At 52.4% G+C, this 21,056-nt stretch overlaps 7 protein-coding genes across 7 annotated transcripts; 4 read left to right on the forward strand and 3 right to left on the reverse strand.

Moving 5' to 3' along the window:
- Positions 1 to 147: 147 nt before the first annotated feature.
- On the forward strand, positions 148 to 3,646 carry PC9H_002583 (uncharacterized protein; the record flags this gene model as incomplete). The annotated part of the gene is made up of 4 exons (XM_036772219.1): positions 148 to 279; positions 456 to 1,401; positions 1,454 to 2,862; positions 2,936 to 3,646. The coding sequence occupies 4 exons, from the start codon at positions 148 to 150 to the stop codon at positions 3,644 to 3,646; spliced, it is 3,198 nt and encodes a 1,065-aa protein (XP_036625865.1).
- A 920-nt stretch (positions 3,647 to 4,566) lies between these two features.
- PC9H_002584 (uncharacterized protein) lies at positions 4,567 to 4,903 on the reverse strand (the record flags this gene model as incomplete). Its single annotated transcript, XM_036772220.1, has 3 exons — positions 4,567 to 4,701; positions 4,752 to 4,844; positions 4,901 to 4,903. 3 exons carry the CDS (start codon positions 4,901 to 4,903, stop codon positions 4,567 to 4,569), a joined length of 231 nt encoding a protein of 76 aa, XP_036625866.1.
- Positions 4,904 to 5,679: 776 nt separating this feature from the next.
- Positions 5,680 to 7,346, reverse strand: PC9H_002585 (uncharacterized protein; the record flags this gene model as incomplete). The annotated part of the gene is made up of 3 exons (XM_036772221.1): positions 5,680 to 6,985; positions 7,037 to 7,072; positions 7,123 to 7,346. The coding sequence occupies 3 exons, from the start codon at positions 7,344 to 7,346 to the stop codon at positions 5,680 to 5,682; spliced, it is 1,566 nt and encodes a 521-aa protein (XP_036625867.1).
- Positions 7,347 to 8,782: 1,436 nt separating this feature from the next.
- Positions 8,783 to 12,831, forward strand: PC9H_002586 (uncharacterized protein; the record flags this gene model as incomplete). The annotated part of the gene is made up of 8 exons (XM_036772222.1): positions 8,783 to 9,145; positions 9,193 to 9,484; positions 9,539 to 10,155; positions 10,210 to 10,648; positions 10,699 to 11,451; positions 11,513 to 11,974; positions 12,050 to 12,369; positions 12,451 to 12,831. 8 exons carry the CDS (start codon positions 8,783 to 8,785, stop codon positions 12,829 to 12,831), a joined length of 3,627 nt encoding a protein of 1,208 aa, XP_036625868.1.
- A 1,111-nt stretch (positions 12,832 to 13,942) lies between these two features.
- Positions 13,943 to 14,384, forward strand: PC9H_002587 (uncharacterized protein; the record flags this gene model as incomplete). Its single annotated transcript, XM_036772223.1, has 4 exons — positions 13,943 to 14,019; positions 14,078 to 14,156; positions 14,213 to 14,226; positions 14,282 to 14,384. The coding sequence occupies 4 exons, from the start codon at positions 13,943 to 13,945 to the stop codon at positions 14,382 to 14,384; spliced, it is 273 nt and encodes a 90-aa protein (XP_036625869.1).
- A 3,250-nt stretch (positions 14,385 to 17,634) lies between these two features.
- PC9H_002588 (uncharacterized protein) lies at positions 17,635 to 19,295 on the forward strand (the record flags this gene model as incomplete). The annotated part of the gene is made up of 3 exons (XM_036772224.1): positions 17,635 to 17,858; positions 17,909 to 17,944; positions 17,996 to 19,295. 3 exons carry the CDS (start codon positions 17,635 to 17,637, stop codon positions 19,293 to 19,295), a joined length of 1,560 nt encoding a protein of 519 aa, XP_036625870.1.
- Positions 19,296 to 19,644: 349 nt separating this feature from the next.
- PC9H_002589 (uncharacterized protein) lies at positions 19,645 to 20,630 on the reverse strand (the record flags this gene model as incomplete). Its single annotated transcript, XM_036772225.1, has 6 exons — positions 19,645 to 19,704; positions 19,760 to 19,776; positions 19,829 to 19,907; positions 19,962 to 20,131; positions 20,185 to 20,474; positions 20,527 to 20,630. The coding sequence occupies 6 exons, from the start codon at positions 20,628 to 20,630 to the stop codon at positions 19,645 to 19,647; spliced, it is 720 nt and encodes a 239-aa protein (XP_036625871.1).
- Between the last annotated feature and the right edge of the window lie 426 nt (positions 20,631 to 21,056).

Genomic DNA, 21,056 nt, shown 5'->3' on the forward strand with positions numbered 1-21,056 from the left:
TCCGTTGGCGACAAGATTGCACTCACACATAACTTCGCCTCCAGCACGACTGCTCACGTTCTCTGATCCTGCTCTCAACGACAAACCTGTAAAAAAGCCACTGAAACAGGTTCACATCACTACCACCGACAAGCTTCTATCGCGTCCATGGCGCAACCTACGCAGGAATTGCCACCGTGGTTTACCGCGTCTGTGGACACGCTGCTCGGCGCGGATGGTGTGCCATTTACGACCTCAACAACACTTCTATTTCTGCCATTAACTTATTACGGACCAAGCGTAAGTATCTTGTTTCATCCTTAGGCAAGGGCTGCGAGATATCCCTTACGACCAGCCGGGCATTCCTCGAAGTGGCCAGTAGGTGGCAATGTGCCGCAGCCCGGTGCCTTGAGGGGTTGGGATGGCTGTCAATAGGATGATCGATTGGATAACCGCTAATTAAATGTTGTGATTAGATTCCCCTTGGTCCCGACTGGACATACGGAGGCTTAACGTCTCCCGCATCCACCTCCTCTACCCCTATCTCCACTGCGACACCCACTATCACAGCGACACCCACACCTACAGCGACACCCTCCGAATCCATAACATCTTTTCCATCTTCATCATCTACTTCCAATGTTATCACTCTTTCAACGGCATCTACATCTGATGTAGCACCCACGCCAACGATGGCCTCTGCCTCACGAGGCACCCCAAGCTTGATCGGCATCATTGTCGGCTCTGTCTTCGGGGGGATTTTCCTTCTTTTCGTCCTAGCACTCTACATCTGCCTCTCACGTCGGAAACACAGAACATCGCAACCACGGTTCAGTTTCGTGGATCCGTCCGACGATGAGTTCTACGTCGTCGGTAGCAACGATCTCCCCCCGCGCAGACCAGGAAGCGGATCCCCCAGAGAGAGTGGCGATGAGATAGATCCGTTCCTAACACAACAGCGCTCACAACCACAGATAGAGCAGACTGGCCCTACCGTTGCTCTTGTAACACCTAGACGGCGACAACCTGCTGTGGCACCGCCCTCCGGCAATCTCCCTCAGAACCGACCAGTATCTGGCGCACAAACCATGAGCTCCGTAGGCAGTGGCACATCCGGCTCGAATTCTGGATATGGGACTTTGGTTGACGTTCCGACGCTTGCGATGGCTGCCGGGCTTGCTGGTGGCGCTTATGCTCAGGATAATGACGACTCAGCGGCTGAATATTATCAACGTCGGGGCCCCATATTGACCCCTGGAGAATTGTCGCGGTTGGACGAGGAAACGAGCGAGGCGCGTCATGAAGAGGCGAGGGGATATTCACCGTTGATTCCGCCTCCGCCTTTGAATCCTGATCAATTTGGCGTTCGTGGCGCATCCGCTACTTCGCTGCCTCGCCCGGGTACTCCGGCCTTCCTCTCAGGTACGTTTCCATTTATTCGTCGCGACACAGGAATTTACACATGGGCACACAGACGTTCCTCCTCAGACTTCGCAAGGCTCTTTAGACACTAAACGGTCTTCATATCCCGTTGACGCCGATGAAGCCAACACGGCCACCGTCTTGACAGCTCGCCGCGTTAGAGTAGAAGACCTCGGTCCACGCTCACCACTGTCAGAGAAATCAGCATCGCCCCAGTCACCCTCGGTGCCTCTGCTTGCTGACAACGAAGCACCTCGACGACGGGGCAGCGGTGCCTGGTTAGCGGGGCTTGGATTGGGCAGTTTGGCGGGGAGTCTTGGGCGGCTGAGTTGGTTCAAAGGAGACTCTTCTGCCCGTTCGTCAGCGCAATATGCTGGTCCTTCGACACGTCGGCCGTCAGAATACGTTCCCAGGGCGTTGAGCGATGATGAGTACGAAGCGGGGCATGCTGAGCTGCTCGATCCCGAGAAGAACAACGAGGATGCAGGCCTCTTGCACCCTACAGCCCGGATGGCGGAGGTTGGGAGGGGCGTAGAGGGCGACAGGCCTATATCCAGCGTCAGCGCGAAGAGTGCGGCGTCAGGGACCACCGTCTATCACGACGCCCAGTCAAGCTTGGGGAACTCCAGCAGAGGCGTACCATCGCCTGCACCGCCCTCGCGGCCAACGCCTTCCCCTCCTGCCGTCCCCGTGCCCCGTTCGCGCACTCCACATAGCCAAGGGCAACGCAACTCGGGCTACTACGCACGCGATTCTGGGTATGGATACGGTCAACCCGAGTCCGCTTCACAAGACCCACCGTCATATAATGACTCGAACAGTATAAATCCATCACCTAGAGCTTCGTACCCAGGGGCTACGGCGATAGCACTGGACGCACCCCTCCTTGCACCTCCTCCTTTGCATACATCGCCGTACGATGACCCTATCTCTCCTGGTATAGACATCTTAGACCTCCCAGCACCATCGCCGCTACTCCCTCATCATCGTATAGCCACCGTTGGACCAATCACCCTCCGTGCATCCGACTCCGCTGGTGTACTCTCATCGACAACCTCGGACGGCGACGGTGATCGAAGCGTGCGAATTAAGGAGGGGTTGCTCATGCCCCCGGGTCTCTGGCAAGATACGTCCACCATCACATCGGGCAGCGGCCGCGATACTGAAGGCGAGGCCACGAGCACGGGCACGCGCGGGGGCATGGACACGCCATCGTTTGGATCGCTTGCTTTGCAGATGCAGGCGCACCATCATCAGCGGTTGGCCAGTGCCGCAGCAGGTGCGGGCGGTAATGGCGGGGGAGGCGGAGGAGGGGATGAGGAGGGGATTTCAATTGATGTGTTGGAGGAGCTACCGCCAAGTGCTGGTGAAGGATGGAGATCCCTCGCTCAAGCACACGGAGCCTCCGCCGCCGCCGGTCGATTCTACTCCGACTTCGAACGTAGACGGACGTTTGGAATGGTGAGCGCCCTCCACGAATTAAATGTGTTCCTGTCCATTCGTCCCATTAACTAACCGTCGTTTTCTTTCGTAGCCTCCGCACGCACATATAATACACCCTCAATCACTCACCATCTCCGAACAAGGCTCCCTGCACTCAATGCGCTCGCACCTCTCGCCTCAAAACTCCATCGCCGGGTCGGGCCGCTCCTCAGGCTCCGCACCCGCCTCCGCCTCCTCCGCCTCGCATTCCAACAACTCGCACCTGCACCTGCACTCCCCGCGCCAAACGCGCGGCCAGCGCCTCTTCGGCTCCACCAACTCGAACTCCTCGCACTCGCATTCCTCCTCGTCGCGGTACATGCACGATCAGAACGACGGGTCGATGCTCTCTACCCAGGGAAGCTTCGTCAGAAGCCGACCTGGCACAGGAGGAGGAAGTGTGTTGATCTCGCCGGCGCTGTCGGCGTTTGGGCATGGGACGCTGTCGGATGAGCATTACTCGCCGCCGCTTTCACCACTTTCGCCCCACTCGCCAATGTCACCGGCGTCGCCGACGCTGTCGCCTCTTTTGTCAAGTTCGCCGGGGCTTGCGATGCCGCAGCAGGCGTATCATCAGCGGAGACCTAGTACCGCTCCAGCAGGCATTGGTGGAGTTGGGGTTGGTGTAGGGACTGGCCTGACGGTTGAAAATGCACAGCGACAGAGGAACGGTGATAGACCTGCGAGTCCTCCCTCTTCAATCGGGATCGGGAGTGTACCATGGGCGGGTGGGTTAGATCATGATTGGACTCCGGCTGCTTGATCGTTCCATTATCCCCCTATCCCTCTAAATCTCTAGGGGCCTACTCTTGGTGCTTTCTTGCATCTTTGCTCTCATTCCCGTGCCCACAGCCCTTTTGACCTCCTGTGCCTTACCGTGCGTCTTGGTATCTTTGCATCCTTTTGGTATATTTATCCTATTATCTGTTCATCGAGTTGTCTACACATTGTCCATTGCCTTCTCGTCTTCATTCGCCGCTTACGTTTACATACGAACGATTATCGATTATTCACGCACGATACATACTCACAAGTCTATCTTCATGACATCCCCCACGTCCTCCTCTCCGCTCTCCTCACTCCGCCACCGTAACGACGACCCCATCTCTATGTCGCACGCACTACACGTCCGTCTTAGCACCGCATCCCCACTGCCAGCACACACCGCATTCGACCTACATTCCATATTTACAATGTATTCACATTTGTTTGTTGCTTTGGTACATACAGTTCTGGCGTTCGTTGAGCTTAAGACTCTGGACTGTCCCTGGTATCCTGGTACATACGTAGTACGGCCAGCAATGCAGTAGTTGTTGAATGATCTCTTCTGAAACCTGCACGCACCGTTCATAGCGCAGAGTTCCCTGCCCACTCGAGTCGCATGCAATATTGTCACCACACTGCACGTCCTCTAACATTCAGAAATGGAAGCAGATCCGCATGCGAACGAATAATCTCATGATGAATGTGATGCCCTCAGGGCGTAGTGGGAGGGGTATTTGAGCATTACAAGCGTGAGCGTTGATTATGATACAAGATTAGTGGTAAGTCTACTAGCGTCTCGTTTCAATCGTTAAGCGTGAAAGATGGAAATGTGAAGTGCGAATAGTGGTAAAGAGGAACGTGAAAAGACTCGCGAAGTGGGATGAAAACAAAAAGATGGGGGGATTAAATATTAAATATTTAGATTCCTCCTGTCCGCCTCGAGGAGCGACTTCCGAAGCCCCTCGAGCGGCCTGTCCGGCGTCCGCTGCGGCGCGAGCCGAAGCATCTACAGCAGATGATGTCCATGATAACGTCGAAGATTGTGACGATGATCTGCGGGGGCGTGAGAAGAGGGAGAGGGAGGAAAACAGAGAAATGCGCACGGTAGTTATGACGCTGACTATGGTCATGATAACATTGGCAATGGCACCGATAATGGCGTTAATGCCGCGTCCGATGGCTGAGAATATTGAACCCTACAGAGAGAATGTTGAGTTAGCAGAAAGACGGGAACCAATTGGGAAAAGCGTACCATAATGATGATAAGTGTGAGTTTTTAGAGAAGATGACTTGTGAAAATGGATTTTGTATCGGTGGTTGATACTGGTGAGATACTGGCGATGGGTTAGTAAGAGCGCGGGTTTATATAGAGGTTGGGAGAGCCGCAGTGCGTCACTTTGAAGGAGTTCGAAGACCCGTAGTGACGCGGTGGCGCCCCACGCGTCATATTATCATGCGCGGCGAGGAGATTGTGACGTAGCAGAGCCTCGGTACCTGGGCCGGAAGCTGAAGGTCCTCCAGCGCCTCGGCACTTGCAGACTAGGTACGTCAAATGCTTTCTCACGGAACCTTCATCTCATGCTAACTCAGTGATTTGCTGACTTAGCAGGCGTCTATGTACATCCACATAGTTATCAAGGCAGTTGACGGAACGGCTCCAGCTTTATGAAGGGGGGACATGTACTTGCATTGCCTGTGATCGCCTCCGACAAATGACCTCCGGGACCATAGTTCAAACTTCAACGAGGTATTGCGCCGCTTACATAGTGACTCCGTAGCGACCTCCTTGGTTTATGATTAATTGCCCGCGGCTACTGATGGGTCGCTGGGACACAGCTATCATACAATATATTGGCGGTAATGAGAGAAACATAATCAAACAAGCTATGTACATGGGGGTAATATATAGATGGAACGAGATAACTGAACGAATCCTAAAAACTATCACGAGCTAATAGGCTGACCACTCGAGTGAGTTAAGTGTGAGAATCGTATCGACATAGACAGCTCACCATGACACAATGTTAGACATTACTTCCGCTTCGTAGAACGAATTTTCTTTGCCGCCGGAATCTTCTCGGCGACGGTGCTCTCTGCAGGAGCAGCTTTCTTGGTGATAGTAGCTCTCCGTGCCTTCTTCGTTGCGACGGCCGTCGATTTAACAGACGCGTCAACTTGGACATCTTCCTCGGCATTCTCCTCGGCCTTGCGCTTTCTGGTATTCTTGACCGCTGGGATTTTCTTCGTGTCAACGGTCGTCTTCGCGTCAACGGTCTTCTTGGCCTCTGCGATCTTCTTGGTCTCTACAGGTTTCTTGTTTTCTGCGGATTTCTTCGTTCCTTTGGAAGAAGACGACCCGGCTGCTGGACGGGGGTCCTCCGCCTTTGTGGCGGCCTTCGCAGAACCAAGTCGCGACGAGCGACGAACAGGTACGGCGGTGGCGGGAGCCACTTTAGTGCGGGCAATCCGCGCCACGCGTGGGGCTTCTTTGGCGGGGGGCTCGACCTCTCGTCGCTGGGCGGGTTTCACCTGTTTGACGACCTTCTTGGGGGGTGGCTTCGCCGCAGCTTCACCGGTGGTATCTACTACGTCCGCGTTCTCCAACACGATCGGCCACTCCTTCAGTTGATACGTGAATATCAACCCCCTCGCCGCATCTTCATAGCTCTCGGCTAATTCGTAGCCTTCGTTGATAGGTAACACGTCCTCAATGGAGAGAGGTCCTTCGGGTGCACCTTCGCGTGGAGGGAACCTGGGGTGGAACTGCTCATCGAGAGAGTACTTGAACTTGAGACCGCCTGTGGGTGCTACAGTACTTTCGTCCGACGCACGGGGCGCAGGAAGGACGTCAGGCGCATCAGCGGTCGCCGGCGCGGTGGAAGGTTTGATGATCACAATAGTGACCGGAAGGGTGTCGCGAGACTCCGTCGGTTCCTCACTGTCCTCAGGCATTTCGCGCTGCTTGCCCTTCCCCTTCTTGGCAGTAAGTTGTCGCTTCTCGCGCTGAATTTGATCTTGTTCGATGAGGAATTGCCTCAAGTTCGCGTCGACGACCCAAGTGAATGGAGGGATAGGCAACCTGCCATCAGCCAGCGGCTCGGCCTTGAAGGTGAGGTGAAGAGGGCGCTCGTCGTATTCTTCGACGTCAAGGTCGACGGTGAGAGTCAAGGTACAGACCTCGCCTTCTTCGAGCGGAGGCGACGGCGTGTCTGTGACAAGTTGCGGGACAACGAACGCAGATTCAGTTTTGTCGGTGTCGACGGTGATGGCAGCTTCTGCAGGGCCCTTCGAGTCGATATACTGGACAACGACAGGCATATCCTTGACCGCATCACTACTATAGGAATGTTATACAATAGGTCGAACAAATGAGATTGAGGATACTCACTCAGAGACGGGGATGAGGTTTTGGTGGATGCGCAGGCTAATTCATCTTTAGCCACGAAATCCACCACGCCAATGAATGTAACCCACCGTGCGTATTCCAGTGCTCCAACCGACTTTGGTAAATGAGCACCAATGTCGTCGACGAAGCTGAGGACGCGAGGATCTGCCTCGTCGCCGTATGAAGCCTTCAGAGTCTTCGAGGTCTCCGCAATGGTACTTAGTGCCAGGAAGATCTTCGCTTGCAATTCATCAGCGGATGCTAGAGCTGTCTCGCCTGGGGCGGAGGATGAGGAAGCTTGTGTATTGCCCATGGTTAGATGAGATGCTAATAGCGCGTCCGAGAGTGGGTGAGGGCGAGTGATAAGTTGGGAGTCAAGAGTGTGGCTGAGAGTCTGAGTTTGTATTGTTGTGTTGTGCCCCGCTGATCCATTGTTCCAAGTCGTAGAAACCTGTTATGGCAATTGCCATTGGCGTAGTGGCGGCGACCCTGTTCAACAACAACGCGTCAACAATAGATCCAAATTAATTTGCTGACCCTCATCCATACGTTCTTTGCCAGAGCTCGAGCAGACCTTGCTTCGGCCCGGGTGTTGCTTCGGTGGGCAGCACCTAGGCCTTCTATGAGTCCTGTCCAAAGCTTCATCTTGCTCACCTTTGCTTTCTTACCCAAGCAAGCGCCGCTTTCGCACTCGCCACGGCAAGCATGGATTTTGGGTCAGTGTCCAGACTATTGACGAAGTACGTCGCTCATTGCTTTTCAGGAGTCTTGGCACCATTCGTCAGGTTGTCGGAATCCACTCTGAGCTCTGCTCCGTAGCAGCGCAGGAACGACGTCTGGTCCCTCGCTCCGTTTTATGGCACGCACAAACTAAACACACGCTTGCCGCGCATCTAGTGAATGAGAATTACGGAAACAGAAAAACTGAGACACTCAAGTCACTCCAAAATGGAAATGGTACGTACATTGGCCTCAGAAGTCATCATATCATGAAATCCGTTAGAGGGCGACTCGGATAATTAGTGGCGCCGCCAATGCCCTCACGTAAGATGCTCATGGTGCAGGCGGCGGGAGAAGGTAGTGGGAGGAGTGGGCGCATCTCTCACATGACCCATTATCCGACATCGGGCTGCCAAATTTGACTATCTCCGCCTCCTTGTCCCGATATGCACCTTTCCAGCGCGCGAAAAACGTTCGCAATCAGTGTCGCGCGGTATTTTGGTACACAGCGCGCAGAGCTTGGGAATCGGTTCTCTCATCCACCATGTCCAACACCCCCATCCTTGTTAACTGTCTGGTTTCTGGTGATGCACTGTAGTAGTGAATATACGTGTAGACTACAGTAATACTGTATCCCTTAGTATACTAATATACTCTTAAATCAGTACATATGTGTTGCACTCATGCCTGCTAATGAAAGACCTTTCCAGTATACTAGATGTTGCTATCATCAGTGACTGTAGTTCACTAAATAGCTGCTGTATCAGGGGTATGTGTGCATAATGCGAGTTGATGTTATTCTGATAATGTCAACCACCTAGACTAGGTAATGCTAGGCTCTTAGTGACAGTTACTCTGTTGTAGAATCTTCCTGGTAGCTGCAGGATGATGGTAGTAGATTTTCGCTTTTATAAGGGCGTGTGTGTAGGAATCCCACAGTCACGTCTACTGCCGAGGTTGTTAGAGTCCGACTTCCATCTCGCCCAGCAGTTCAGTGGCCATTTCTGCACTTCGTGCACAAGTTTATTCATGGCGTCTAATGGCAAGGACAAGCACTACTGGACGCAGCTCAGGTCTGCTCTTACCGCAGGGCAATGGAATACCCAGCATCCTTCAAGGACGCCGAATGGCATTGCCCTCACCTGGAAGGAACTCTTTCGAAAATTCAACAAACATTGCCGTGGTTTCGAGGACGTGTGCGAGGTCGCATCCAAGACGCGCTTGCTAGGTCTCTTCCTCGTTGCCAACTCCAAAGACGAAGATCAAGACGATCCCCTCTCTCCCGGACGAGAGCTGCTGATTGGCGACGAATGCATCTTGTCAGAGGAACGGGTCGCCGAGGGTCAGGAGGCATTCGATGAATTGAAGAAGTTAGAGGCTTCCAATTTTGACGTGAGTCGCGCACCACTTTTGAGCAGCACGACGCTCATACTTTACAGACCCTGAACTTCGCCTTGGCCTACTATGCCTACGCCTTGGGACGGCCGGAGGAGTGCATTTCGCAGCTGAGCAAGGTCCCAGACGTTTCGCATGTCCAGAACCACATTCCTTCTATCCCAGCGTCGCTTCGCTCGAACTCACTCTCACTGCAAGTCCCATCTACGGTGGGCACATCCCTGTCTTCTGGGAGCGGGAGCGTCATGTCTGCGGCATCGACGGTCTCTATCGATGAAATCAAGGACGGCAGGGCTTGGGCGATGACCGAAACCATCCGCAGCATCTGTCTCCAAGGTCCGTGACGCACTTAGTTCATCCATGGGACCGATCAGTAGACAGGACTGCTAGGGATGTCATACGAAAAGGTCTCTGACTCGTCAAGCATGGTCCCCCTCAAGTCGTACGGCGGCGCGCTCCCTCTGCTGAGTCTGTTTGAATCCGAACTGGCCGCGCTCGCGTCGATGGCGCCCCTCACAACGACGGCTACTGGCAAACTGGACTTTAAGCATTTCTCGCATTTCCGTGAGTTATGGCGGTGGATAGAGAGGCTGCTCTGGCGGGCTATTGCGCTATGTGCTACGAGCAGCAACTTGCAGATGTTGGACTCGACGCGTGTGGACTCGATATGGGTGTGGCTGAAGCATTATATGGCCTGCAGCACGTACTGGCCTCCCTCGTTCCGCACGCAGCACCGAAGTGTCATACTGTCTCTCCATCTTCGCTCGCTGGTGATTCTGTATACGTCACCGTCTCAAATAGCCTCATCAGCGGATAGTTACAAGTCACCTCAATGGCTACAGGTCGCTCGTTCCGTCGTGGCAGAGTGTCAATCGGTGCTCAGCGTCTGTACCCAATTCCCCCGCGCAGGCGAGAGGAATGCGAAAGTCGAAGACTTTGTTGATCTCTGTGTCGCAGTTTGGGAAGCGAGTGGTGCTATGGGAGAGCATAGCGGTTGGGTCATTGATGTAAGTTTGGAAATCGTCTCAGGTGACTACTGAACATGCTCAGCTGGAGTGCAGGTCCTCTGGTGGGCTACACGGCTGACTTTCAACTCCCCGCGGATATTTCGGCATATGACACGATTATTCTACGTCTCAGGTGATACATCGCTTGCTAAACGGACGTTGAAGCTGTATATACAAGTTGTCGGTAAAGCGTATCAAACACTAACCTCGGACGGGGGCAACCCTGACAGTGTGCCAGACGAGATGCCGAAGGAGGTGTTGAGTGGTGAGCCAGAAGTAGATACGGATAGGAATTGGGTGGAGACTCTGTGCCAGGGGGCGCGGATGTTGTGCAAGTCGGCTGCATCGGTGAAGGAGGGGTTCATGGACGATCTTAATGATGCTGGTGAAACTATCGAGAAAGCGAAGACGAGATTGAATAAATCCGAGGCGGATCTAGTGGCCGCCGTGCAGTTGGCGGAGGGCATATGGCGGGGCGTCCTTGCATTGAAGTGTAGGTCAGTCAAGTCTTGGTGAACCCCCACTCAGCAATAGTTTATATAGCGAACGACCCCTACGCACGCCCGGGAAACCTTGCCCTGTGCCACGAATGTCTGCTTGAGTCTCTGGCTACGCGCCCTACGCCCTCCGCTGCATATCACCTCGCGCTTTCCTTTGCGCGGCCCGGACCCACACAGGACATCGAGCAGGCTATAACCCACGTTGCTCAAGCGATGGAGGGGGACCCTAAGGAAGTGCGGTATTGGCATCTCATGGGTCTTCTGCTGTCTGGCGCAGAGAAATGGCAGGCGGCTCTAGAGATCTTAGACAGCGGCGCGGATATCGGAGAAGCGGCGCACGGTGACGATGCTGGTGACGACGACGAGGTGACAGAGACAGTGAATGCAGACGTGGACACCCTGACACCGAATCCCTTGCGCACGCCCAATGGATTTGGTGGCGCCAGCATGCACAGCGTTGTGGACACCAAGCGCAATGGACCTCAATCCACCCGCTCGCCGTCTCTCCATCCTTCGTACTTCTCGGGTAGCGGCAGCGATGGGGTGGATTTGGACATTCCGTCATTGTCGCTCCTACCGAACAGCACCGGAACCATCCCCCCGTCTTCCTCCTTACTTGGGCCGATGCCCGACCACCCGAAACCATCCACGCAAGAACAATTCGAGTTTTCTCTACAGCTGCGGATGTCTCAAGTTGCGATGATTGAGTACGTCGAAGGGGCGGAAGCTGCGGACCCGAAGTGGATGGATGTATTCGCGTGGGTAGCTGAGAAGCGGGGCATCGTCGCCCAACAACGTGAGTTGAGTATAGCCGAGGTCTCGTTAAGGTACTCATTGCTTGTTTGTTGTGCACACAGCGAGGACATCTCTGGATGGCGGCCGACCGCCCCAGCCGCTTCTTAGTTCTCAAGCGCGACCGAACAACGAAGGCAACGGCGAAAACAATGGTGGAAACATCTCTCTTACGTCTGTTCCCCCGCCAATCCCAATCAACATACTACCAGCAACACCCGACGCCCACTACGACCGGTTCATCTCGGATAACCGAACGTCTTCAGACACGGAGATGCCTGATACCGTAGAAGCGGGCGACGAAGAAGGGTCGCATCCACACCATCACCACCACCATCTTCCGTCCCTCCACGTGTCCAAACGCTCGCAGTCTAGCGAACGAGACAGCTCAAAGGCCTCGAAGAGGGTCCAGAAGTTCGTGAAAAGCGGCGTGCACAAGGGCCAGGCGACGATCACGACCATATCGAAAAAGATTGGCAATGGTGTCGTTAGGAATGGTCCGCTGCGCAGATCTACATCTACACCAGGTTGGTCTTTTCGCGCTCTCCGTTGCTGTCGATCGCTGACGAGATTCTGGCCACCGTGTTTGGTTGGTGTTTCAGACTTCCATGCGGCGCTGAGACCGTCGTCATACCAAGCGTCCTCCATCCATTCGCGCAAACGTCTCAGCTCGATTATCCACTCACATGACTCGCATTCATTCACTGAATCTCCTCCGCCGCCTCCGCCGCCTCCTTTGCCCAGCAACTCCGAACAAACAAGAAAGCTGAATAGCAGGACGAAAAAGGACAACAGGCTCCTGAGCGATCTGTGGCTTATGTCCGCGGCAACCTTCCGTCGCCTAGGCAAGATTGAGCAAGCCAAAGGCTCGATACAAGAAGCGGAAGTCCGGGACGAAGATAATCCTAATGTTTGGGTTCAGGTGAGTCGCTGTCTTCAAGCTCTTGTGTGCAGAGGGGGGTGTATGTCGTGGATCGCGTCTTGCTTACGTTTCGGTTTATAGTTGGGGTTGTATTATACTGCATTGGGGCATACCCGACATGCTATTGACGCATTCCACAAAGCCATGTTCATTGATCCGGATGATATCTCAGCATCCGTCCATCTATGTCGACTCTACCTGGGAGCCCCAGATATGGCCTCTGTCTCGCACTTCAAACGACGGCCACCTTTGCCAGACCATGTCGATCTCGCCGCTGGGATTCTGTCTGATCTGACGAAGGGTGCCGGGTGGGACGTGCCAGAGGCATGGTACTATTTGGCGAAGGCGTATGGGTTGCAGGGTCGGAAAGAGGGCGAGAGGGAGAGTTTGGAGAGGGCACTCAGGTTGGCGGAAGGTCGCGCTATTAGGGACGTTGGATCAGCTTTGGGGTGGTGTCTGTAGGGCCGAGGTTGAGTATATCTCTCATATACCCTGCTGTCGGTTTGCCGTGAATATGCAAGAAAGACAGATTATCTTGGATCATCACTGGCAATTGCGCCCAAAGTTCCTAATAGTTGCCATTGATACGCTGCAGAACTCTCGAAGGAGAAGGATAGGGTAGGGCAGGGGCGTCACTGCCCCGGTGTAGGGCACTCTAGGCACGTCGCGTAAGAGCACGCTAGACTCACCCCGTAAATGTCTTGGGTGCGTCCGTCATCGTAGTTGGTGTTGCGTCTGTGTTAACCCATTATGTTGAAGCGCGATAAGGGTACGTGAGGCTTTCTATCCCGTAAACATTTAGATCTTAACGCTAGTCCTCCAGTGTGCTCAGGCTGGTATCTGTAGGTCCGTTGACCCCAGTGGGGACGATGCGGTTGTCCGCGATAACGCACCCACTACAATCCTCTTGGGCGTAACATCCTCTATAGAGTAGGTGCTCTCAAGGCCACAAGCTCAGTATCAGCCGGCAAATACTTCCGCTACAGATGAGGCATAACCAACGGATGCCGTCAGCGAAAAGATCACCCCGTCTAACTGGTTGAAACATTGCCAGAAGAACGGCTGGCTCTGCGGACACAGATACAGGCCATCTAGCCATCGGTGTGGCGGCATAGATAATAGGTACGTTGCGAGGGATGTCTCCTCGAACATCATTCTTCAATGGTCAAGGCAGCACGCCAAAGGCGCAAATTGATCTAAGTAGCCTTTGGTTTGGTGCACAACCTCAACTAGCATAGCAGTATGGAGTTGCTGAAACGCTGAGACTCGAACGCCGTCAAAAGTACTAACCTTTCTGTTGCAAGGTGCCTTATATGTTTGTGAGCGAGCCTACAAACTTCGCCGAATTCCCTTCCCCGAACGGAGTCATCAACCCTCGCATCTGCATCGGCCATATATTAGATCTCGTCGACGCCTCCGACTTTGTGGGCGATTTGAGGACTCGTTACTCATTAATGACCCATTGGTTTCGGGGTATTTTCATGTAAACTAGGACTTATATACAGTCATACACTACCTTCGAGGTGACTTCGTTCGTATTCCTCAAAAGTCAAGCGAATCTGCACCCACCGGTATGGCAAGCCCCCAGCCAGAACTTCGTCTTGATAATACACTTGGTGCTCTATTCCTTGGAAACATCGGTGCCGCCATGTAAGTGAAGGGAGCGATACTACAAACGAGCCGACTCTGATGCCCAACCTTTTTATAGCTTCTATGGTATTACCAGCGTACAAACATACATATATTTCAAAAATTGTTCCCGTGATAGCCTGTCTCTCAGAAACTCCGTGGGTAATACATATACATCTTTCGGTAGGCAGCCGCTGATACCTATACCCCCCAGATCTGGTTCTTGTGGTGCGTTAGTCGTTTCCGATGACAGCTCAGCTAGTGAGTCCAACTTGCTCTCCAGGGTGCTAGATACTGTCCACCTCGCCTTCATTACACATGCCTTGTACCTTTACTGTGTATCCAACTTTGCAAATCCGGCATTTCTGCAGGGTTCCATATGGTAAGTCCTCTAAGTCATATTATAAAACAAAGTTTATTTATAAGATTATTGCATAGGAGCACTTCAGTGGGTCATACCAAATGGACTGTGCTTCTGGACTCAATATCTGATCGTTGTTGTCATACAGGGACAGGCATATATCACGGCATGTTCATCTTAGTCTTGGGGTGATAGGTATCTTACATCAAGAAATAGTGTATTAGCGAATTCATAGTACGAACGTGAGTCGTCATTCTATATTTTGTTGTCTGGAAGCTGATTACTAGTATGGGCAGAATCTTCACCTATCGTGTATGGAGCTGTATGTTCTGTACTACTCCTCTTTGAGACCGAAGCTCTAAATCTCCAGCAGTGAGTTGCAGGAATGGCGCTCTTGTGACAGTCATAGTAAGCGGATCCATGCTCATAGCTCATAACATGGTCAACCTGTCTGGACTCCTACCCCTGTAGACTCTCCTATCCCTGATTCATCTCAGTGAGTTTCACGGGATTATCTCTTCATTGCGTTCTACTGACTCGCAAATCCAGTATGTGGTATCAGTAAGTGCTTTCAAAATCTGTGCATATATTAGCTAACATGGAATAGTTGCCGCGATCGAAATGCAAGCATATGTCTAAGCTTTGGCACCTCATTTATTGATGTTCCTTTAGACATATACTTGGTTCCTTAGTTCTGCCCAAGAGGGTGAAAGTGAGTTCTTCGTACTTTTGTCTTTGGTGAGGATTTACTCTTTGGATTGTCAGATACTACTGGATCTCGCCCTCTTATCCGGAGTGGTTGACGATGCCATCATCGCTGGCTCAATTGTGTTGTCTTTATTTAAGGCAAGGACTGGCTTCCGAAAGTAAGTTAGTTTGCAATGCATTCAAATGCAGAATTGTATCGACACAACTTGACTTGCTACAAAGAACTGATGGAGTCGTTGCGACCTTAATGTTATATGCCATTAGTACTTGTCAGTTACCCACATCATGCCACGCCTCCACGGCTGCTAACATTATGTGTATTTAGGTTTTCTTACTTGGTTGGCCTATCCTTTGCCACGTATTCTGCCGCTCTGACATCTAGTGTCTCCCACATAGTGTGTGGGGGTTCATTTGTTGCATTACTGTGAGTGATCCGTCTTCCTCATGCTGCAACAAGAGGCGTGCTCACAGAGAATGTAGCATATAATTTGGCCCGATAATGCCATCTGGCTTGGGCTGTTTTTCTTAATATCTGAACGTACGTGGATTTTGAAGTTTGCACAATGCGCAAAGTCCTCGACGTCTCCGTTGTTAGTGTCCCTTAATGCCCTCTTGGCTACTTTAAATGCGCGACCAGAGTTGCGGGATAGATCGTACGGCGTGACATCTGTAGAGCTGAGCAGTGGCGCGAGGACGAGGGGCCAGAGATCATCGAGTCCTGCCTTTAATCCTTCGAAATCTTCGGTGGGCTGACTAGGTTGACTACACCCTTCGTTTGACGCTCAAAAGTCTATTCTACAGAAAATGGTCATTGACGTGGAACGTCATATTGAAATTAGTTAGAAAGGAAGGCGTGTCGATGATAGTCTGTCGGTATATATGTTGACCTTTGATATGAATCCAAGTACGTATCACTGCGTCCTGTGTCCTGGCGGCTCCGGGATCGTGATGAAGTTATTTTTACTGCCGCGTCTTCCTTTTTGTCTCTCATGTTTCATGTTGCCTCCCCCCTCCATGGAGCCAGTATTCTAGGAGTGGTGGAGTCCCGATGCGAAATTTCAAGTACCTTGTTGTTGGTGGCTAGATTGAGCCCGATACCAAGATTCCTGCCAACGGTGAGCGACCCCACACGCTGTTGTAGCGAAGCTGAGAGTGCCGCAACTGGTACGCGTGTCGGCTGCTGCATTACATTACCTACCGTGGGTCCCACAAGCTCCAATCTCTACGTCCAGCAGCTCTCCTCAGCTATCCCGACTCGAACACCGCAGGAATATCATTTCAACCCGAAGCGACACCGCAGGGGCGCCGATGACTTGCAATGAAGGGGAGCCCACGGTAAAGTGGTCAATGCTATCAGGTTTGCAAAGAGAAACGACGTGACGGGAAGGGAGTCTATGTACAGCCGCAATACTGCGACTTTCTTGCTACGTGGGAGAACGAGACCTGAATGACATCGACGTACCTTCAAGAGCAGCTTCGCAACACACCAGCCGCATCCTAGTTTCGTTTACACGATAGTTTGTAACATACAATGAAGTGTTACTACACTGCCGCTGAATGCTACCGTTTCCTGGACGCTGCCACCGTAAGAAGAGGGGGTCGGGGTGCTGGAGGTAGGGTGATAGAGCATGAGGTTCTTATTGACTTTTTCGTGCAAGTTGTGGTGCTCATTGCTGTGTGATGTTTTCGCCTCCGGCGCAGGAGCATACTCAGTAGAAGCGGGGGATAGAAGTCGCTGATAGCCAAATTTGGCAGCCCGACGGGCGGACGTTGGGTCATGTGATCAGTCCGCCGACTCCTCCCGCCATCTTCTCCCGCTACCTGCGCCGTGAGCATCCTACGTTGGGCATTGCGGCGCTACTGTTTCCCTGAGTCACCCTCAAATGGATCTCAATGATATGATGACTTCCGAGGCCGATGTACGTGTGAATTGAAGTAATAGCGGTGTCTCAGTTTTGTTATTCCCTGATTCATTGCAATTCATTAGGTGTGCTTCGCTCAGAGTGAATTTGGCTTGTCTGCCCGTGAACTGCACGGGTAACCAGACTTTGCTCCTGCCGCTGTCAGAGAATCATTCCGACTGGATCCCCGCAACCTGACGAACGGTACCGAGACTTCTACAAGGCGATGAGAGACATATATCTTCAGAAGTCCGGACACTGACCCGAGATCCGTGTTTCTCGTGGCGAGTACGAAAGCGACGCTTGCTCGGGTAAGAAAGCAAAGGTGAGCAAGATGAAGCTTTGGACAGGACTCATAGAAGGCCTAGGTGCTGCCCACCGAAGCAACACCCGGGCCGAAGCAAGGTCTGCTCGAGCTCTGGCAAAGAACGTATGGATGAGGGTCAACAAATTAATTTGGATCTATTGTTGACGCGTTGTTGTTGAACAGGGTCGCCGCCACTACGCCAATGGCAATTGCCATAACAGGTTTCTACGACTTGGAACAATGGATCAGCGGGGCACAACACAACAATACAAACTCAGACTCTCAGCCACACTCTTGACTCCCAACTTATCACTCGCCCTCACCCACTCTCGGACGCGCTATTAGCATCTCATCTAACCATGGGCAATACACAAGCTTCCTCATCCTCCGCCCCAGGCGAGACAGCTCTAGCATCCGCTGATGAATTGCAAGCGAAGATCTTCCTAGCACTAAGTACCATTGCGGAGACCTCGAAGACTCTGAAGGCTTCATACGGCGACGAGGCAGATCCTCGCGTCCTCAGCTTCGTCGACGACATTGGTGCTCATTTACCAAAGTCGGTTGGAGCACTGGAATACGCACGGTGGGTTACATTCATTGGCGTGGTGGATTTCGTGGCTAAAGATGAATTAGCCTGCGCATCCACCAAAACCTCATCCCCGTCTCTGAGTGAGTATCCTCAATCTCATTTGTTCGACCTATTGTATAACATTCCCATAGTAGCGATGCGGTCAAGGATATGCCTGTCGTTGTCCAGTATATCGACTCGAAGGGCCCTGCAGAAGCTGCCATCACCGTCGACACCGACAAAACTGAATCTGCGTTCGTTGTCCCGCAACTTGCCACAGACACGCCGTCGCCTCCGCTCGAAGAAGGCGAGGTCTGTACCTTGACTCTCACCGTCGACCTTGACGTCGAAGAATACGACGAGCGCCCTCTTCACCTCACCTTCAAGGCCGATCCGCTGGCTGATGGCAGGTTGCCTATCCCTCCATTCACTTGGGTCGTCGACGCGAACTTGAGGCAATTCCTCATCGAACAAGATCAAATTCAGCGCGAGAAGCGACAACTTACTGCCAAGAAGGGGAAGGGTAAGCAGCGCGATATGCCTGAGGAGCCGACGGACTCTCGCGACACCCTTCCGGTCACCATTGTGATCATCAAACCTTCCACCGTGCCAGCGACCACTGATGCGCCTGGCATCCTTCCTGCGCCCCGCGCGTCGAATGAAAGTATAGCACCACCCACAGGCGGGCTCAAGTTCAAGTACTCTCTCAATGAACAGTTCCACCCCAGGTTCCCTCCACGCGAAGGTGCACGCGAAGGACCTCTCTCCATTGAGGACGTGTTACCTATCAACGAAGGCTACGAATTAGTCGAGAGCTATGAAGATGCGGCGAGGGGGTTGGTATTCACGTATCAACTGAAGGATTGGCCGATCGTATTGGAGAACGCAGCTGCCAGCAGTGAAGCGGCGGGGAAGTCACGCCTCAAGAAGGTCCCTAAGGAGGTGAAGGCCGCCCAGCGAGACGTCGAGCAGCCCGCCAAAGAGCAGCCTGCCAAAGCCGCCTTACGCACCCCACGGACTGCACGTGCTAAAGTCGGGCCTGCTATTGCCGTACCTATTCGTCGCTCGTCGCGACTTGGTTCTGCCAAGTCCTCAACAAAGACAGAAGACCATCATCCGGCAGTCGTATCGTCGTCTTCGAAAGGAACGAAGGAAGCCACAGCAACTAAGAAGCCTGCAGGCACGAAGAAGGCCGCAAACACGAAAAAGACTGAAGACACGAAGAAGGCCATGGACACGAAGAAGATCGCAGAGGTTAGGAATACCAGAAAGCGCAAGGCCGAGGAGAATGTCGAGGAGGATGTCCAAGTTGATGCATCCATTAAAGCGACGGCCGTCCCGACGAAGAAAGCACGACGAGCTCCTACCACCAAGAAAGCTGCTTCTGCAGAGAGCGCTGACGCCGAGAAGATTCCGGCGGCAAAGAAAGTTCGTTCTACGAGGCAGAAGTAATGTATAATATCTCGTCACAGTGCGCTCTATATGTCAACAGCTTCTGACAGTTAACTTACCCGCTATCGTCAGAACGTTAGTCTCTTACGTTCAGTCTGATCAACTTGTTTGCCTGTATCGTGTGCATAGTTCGTAATGATTTCTCCTCATGATTCTGTTGTCCCCTTTGACTTCGTATATACATAAATTCTTTGATTATGTTCAAACCGCTCAAATCCACCAAGTGCATTGTATGATACTTGCATCTTTGTCTTGCGACTCAGCAAGGACATTTGGTATGGTGCTGCTCATAGTAAATTCATTTCCACTGTGTAACTACTAGTCACTATTTGAGGATATTATTACTTCATTAGAAGTTGAGATTGATGGTCTTCTCCTCTGTTATGGTGCGGATGGTGGAGTCAAATTCCTGCGGGAGAGTTAGATCAACTACGGTGTAGGATGGGAGAGGGTGCGCAACTCACAGCAATCGCTTTAAAGGCTATTGCAAGAACAGGTTAGTGGAAGTCGAAGGTGACTAATGGCGAACATACTAAATTTGAAAGGCCACTGAGAAGGCTCAGTCTGTCTGAACACCGACAAGCCATGGATTTCCTTAGGAGTGTTATACCACTTCAACAAGTGTCAGCGAGAGTTGGGCGAACTACTAGGAAAATGTAACCGCACCGCAGAGCCAGGATCTGGTTGGAATACAGCCTCGGCTGTGTTGTCCATGACTCCGCCAGACTGATCCATTTTCAACAACTGGTACGTTTCGTTGTACTTTGCGTTATGGGTAAATGTACCGTTTCCGGTGTTGTTGAACATTTGCATAGCCTGTTCGTAGTCGATGGTAGCTAAAAATAGGCTCAGATGTTCGTGTAAGAGACACTCAGCGATCCTCTCTCACCGGTCCAGTGGTCACCACTCTTGGCGCTGTGGTCAGGCAAGTGGGTGATGGGCGACCCAGACGATGCGGAGATTTGAAGTTTGAAAGTCTGCTTGCCGTGGTACAGTGTCGAGTCAACCTGTCCACTGTGTTTCATGACAATGTAGAAGGCCCCGCCCGATCCACCAAAATTAACGGTGTCGGGTTTTTGGTTGGTCGTGAAGATATAGCACTGGCATGACCAGCTAACGAGGAGGTACTGAGCCCCAAGGTTCCCGAGAGTTTTATATTCAAAAATTGGGAGATCTTGGCTGATGAGCAGGAAATGAAAAGGAGACGTGTAAGACGATAGAGGCGACTTACACGCTCCAAAACGACGTCCCGATGGGCGGTTCCAGTTGTAGCAAGTATCGAGGCTCTCCGGCCTCTTTCTTCTCTTCTTGGGCGCTGGCAGACATGACTAGCATAAGTAGGTTGATGGGGGAGAGGATTGAGTGGGTAAGTGATCCTCATGTCTGTGATAGACGGCAAATTTTATAGCAGAGCACATAGGGAGATCCCGCTGCCGTCGTATGCAAGACGCTCCAGCAGAAGATTCTGGACGGCCATAAATTAACAAACTTTGGCGTGGCTGATGCAGGATGTTCACGAATACCGGAGACGACTCGGAAGCTTTAATTCACCGACTACTAACGCATGAGCCTTGTGGTTGACAGAGTATCTCGCGTCCGAAGTAGGGTACCTACACATCAGTTCCAAACAGTTGTCGGACCGACATGAAGGAACAGCACTGACGGCCCCTAACTCCCACGGCCTTCTTCTGATTTCACATACTTCCACCCACAACTACTATGGAGTTTTGCATAAAATACTACTCGTATATGCGAACCTTC

The sequence above is a fragment of the Pleurotus ostreatus genome, assembly GCF_014466165.1.
Source record: "Pleurotus ostreatus strain PC9 chromosome Unknown scaffold_11, whole genome shotgun sequence".
NCBI lineage: Eukaryota > Fungi > Basidiomycota > Agaricomycetes > Agaricales > Pleurotaceae > Pleurotus > Pleurotus ostreatus.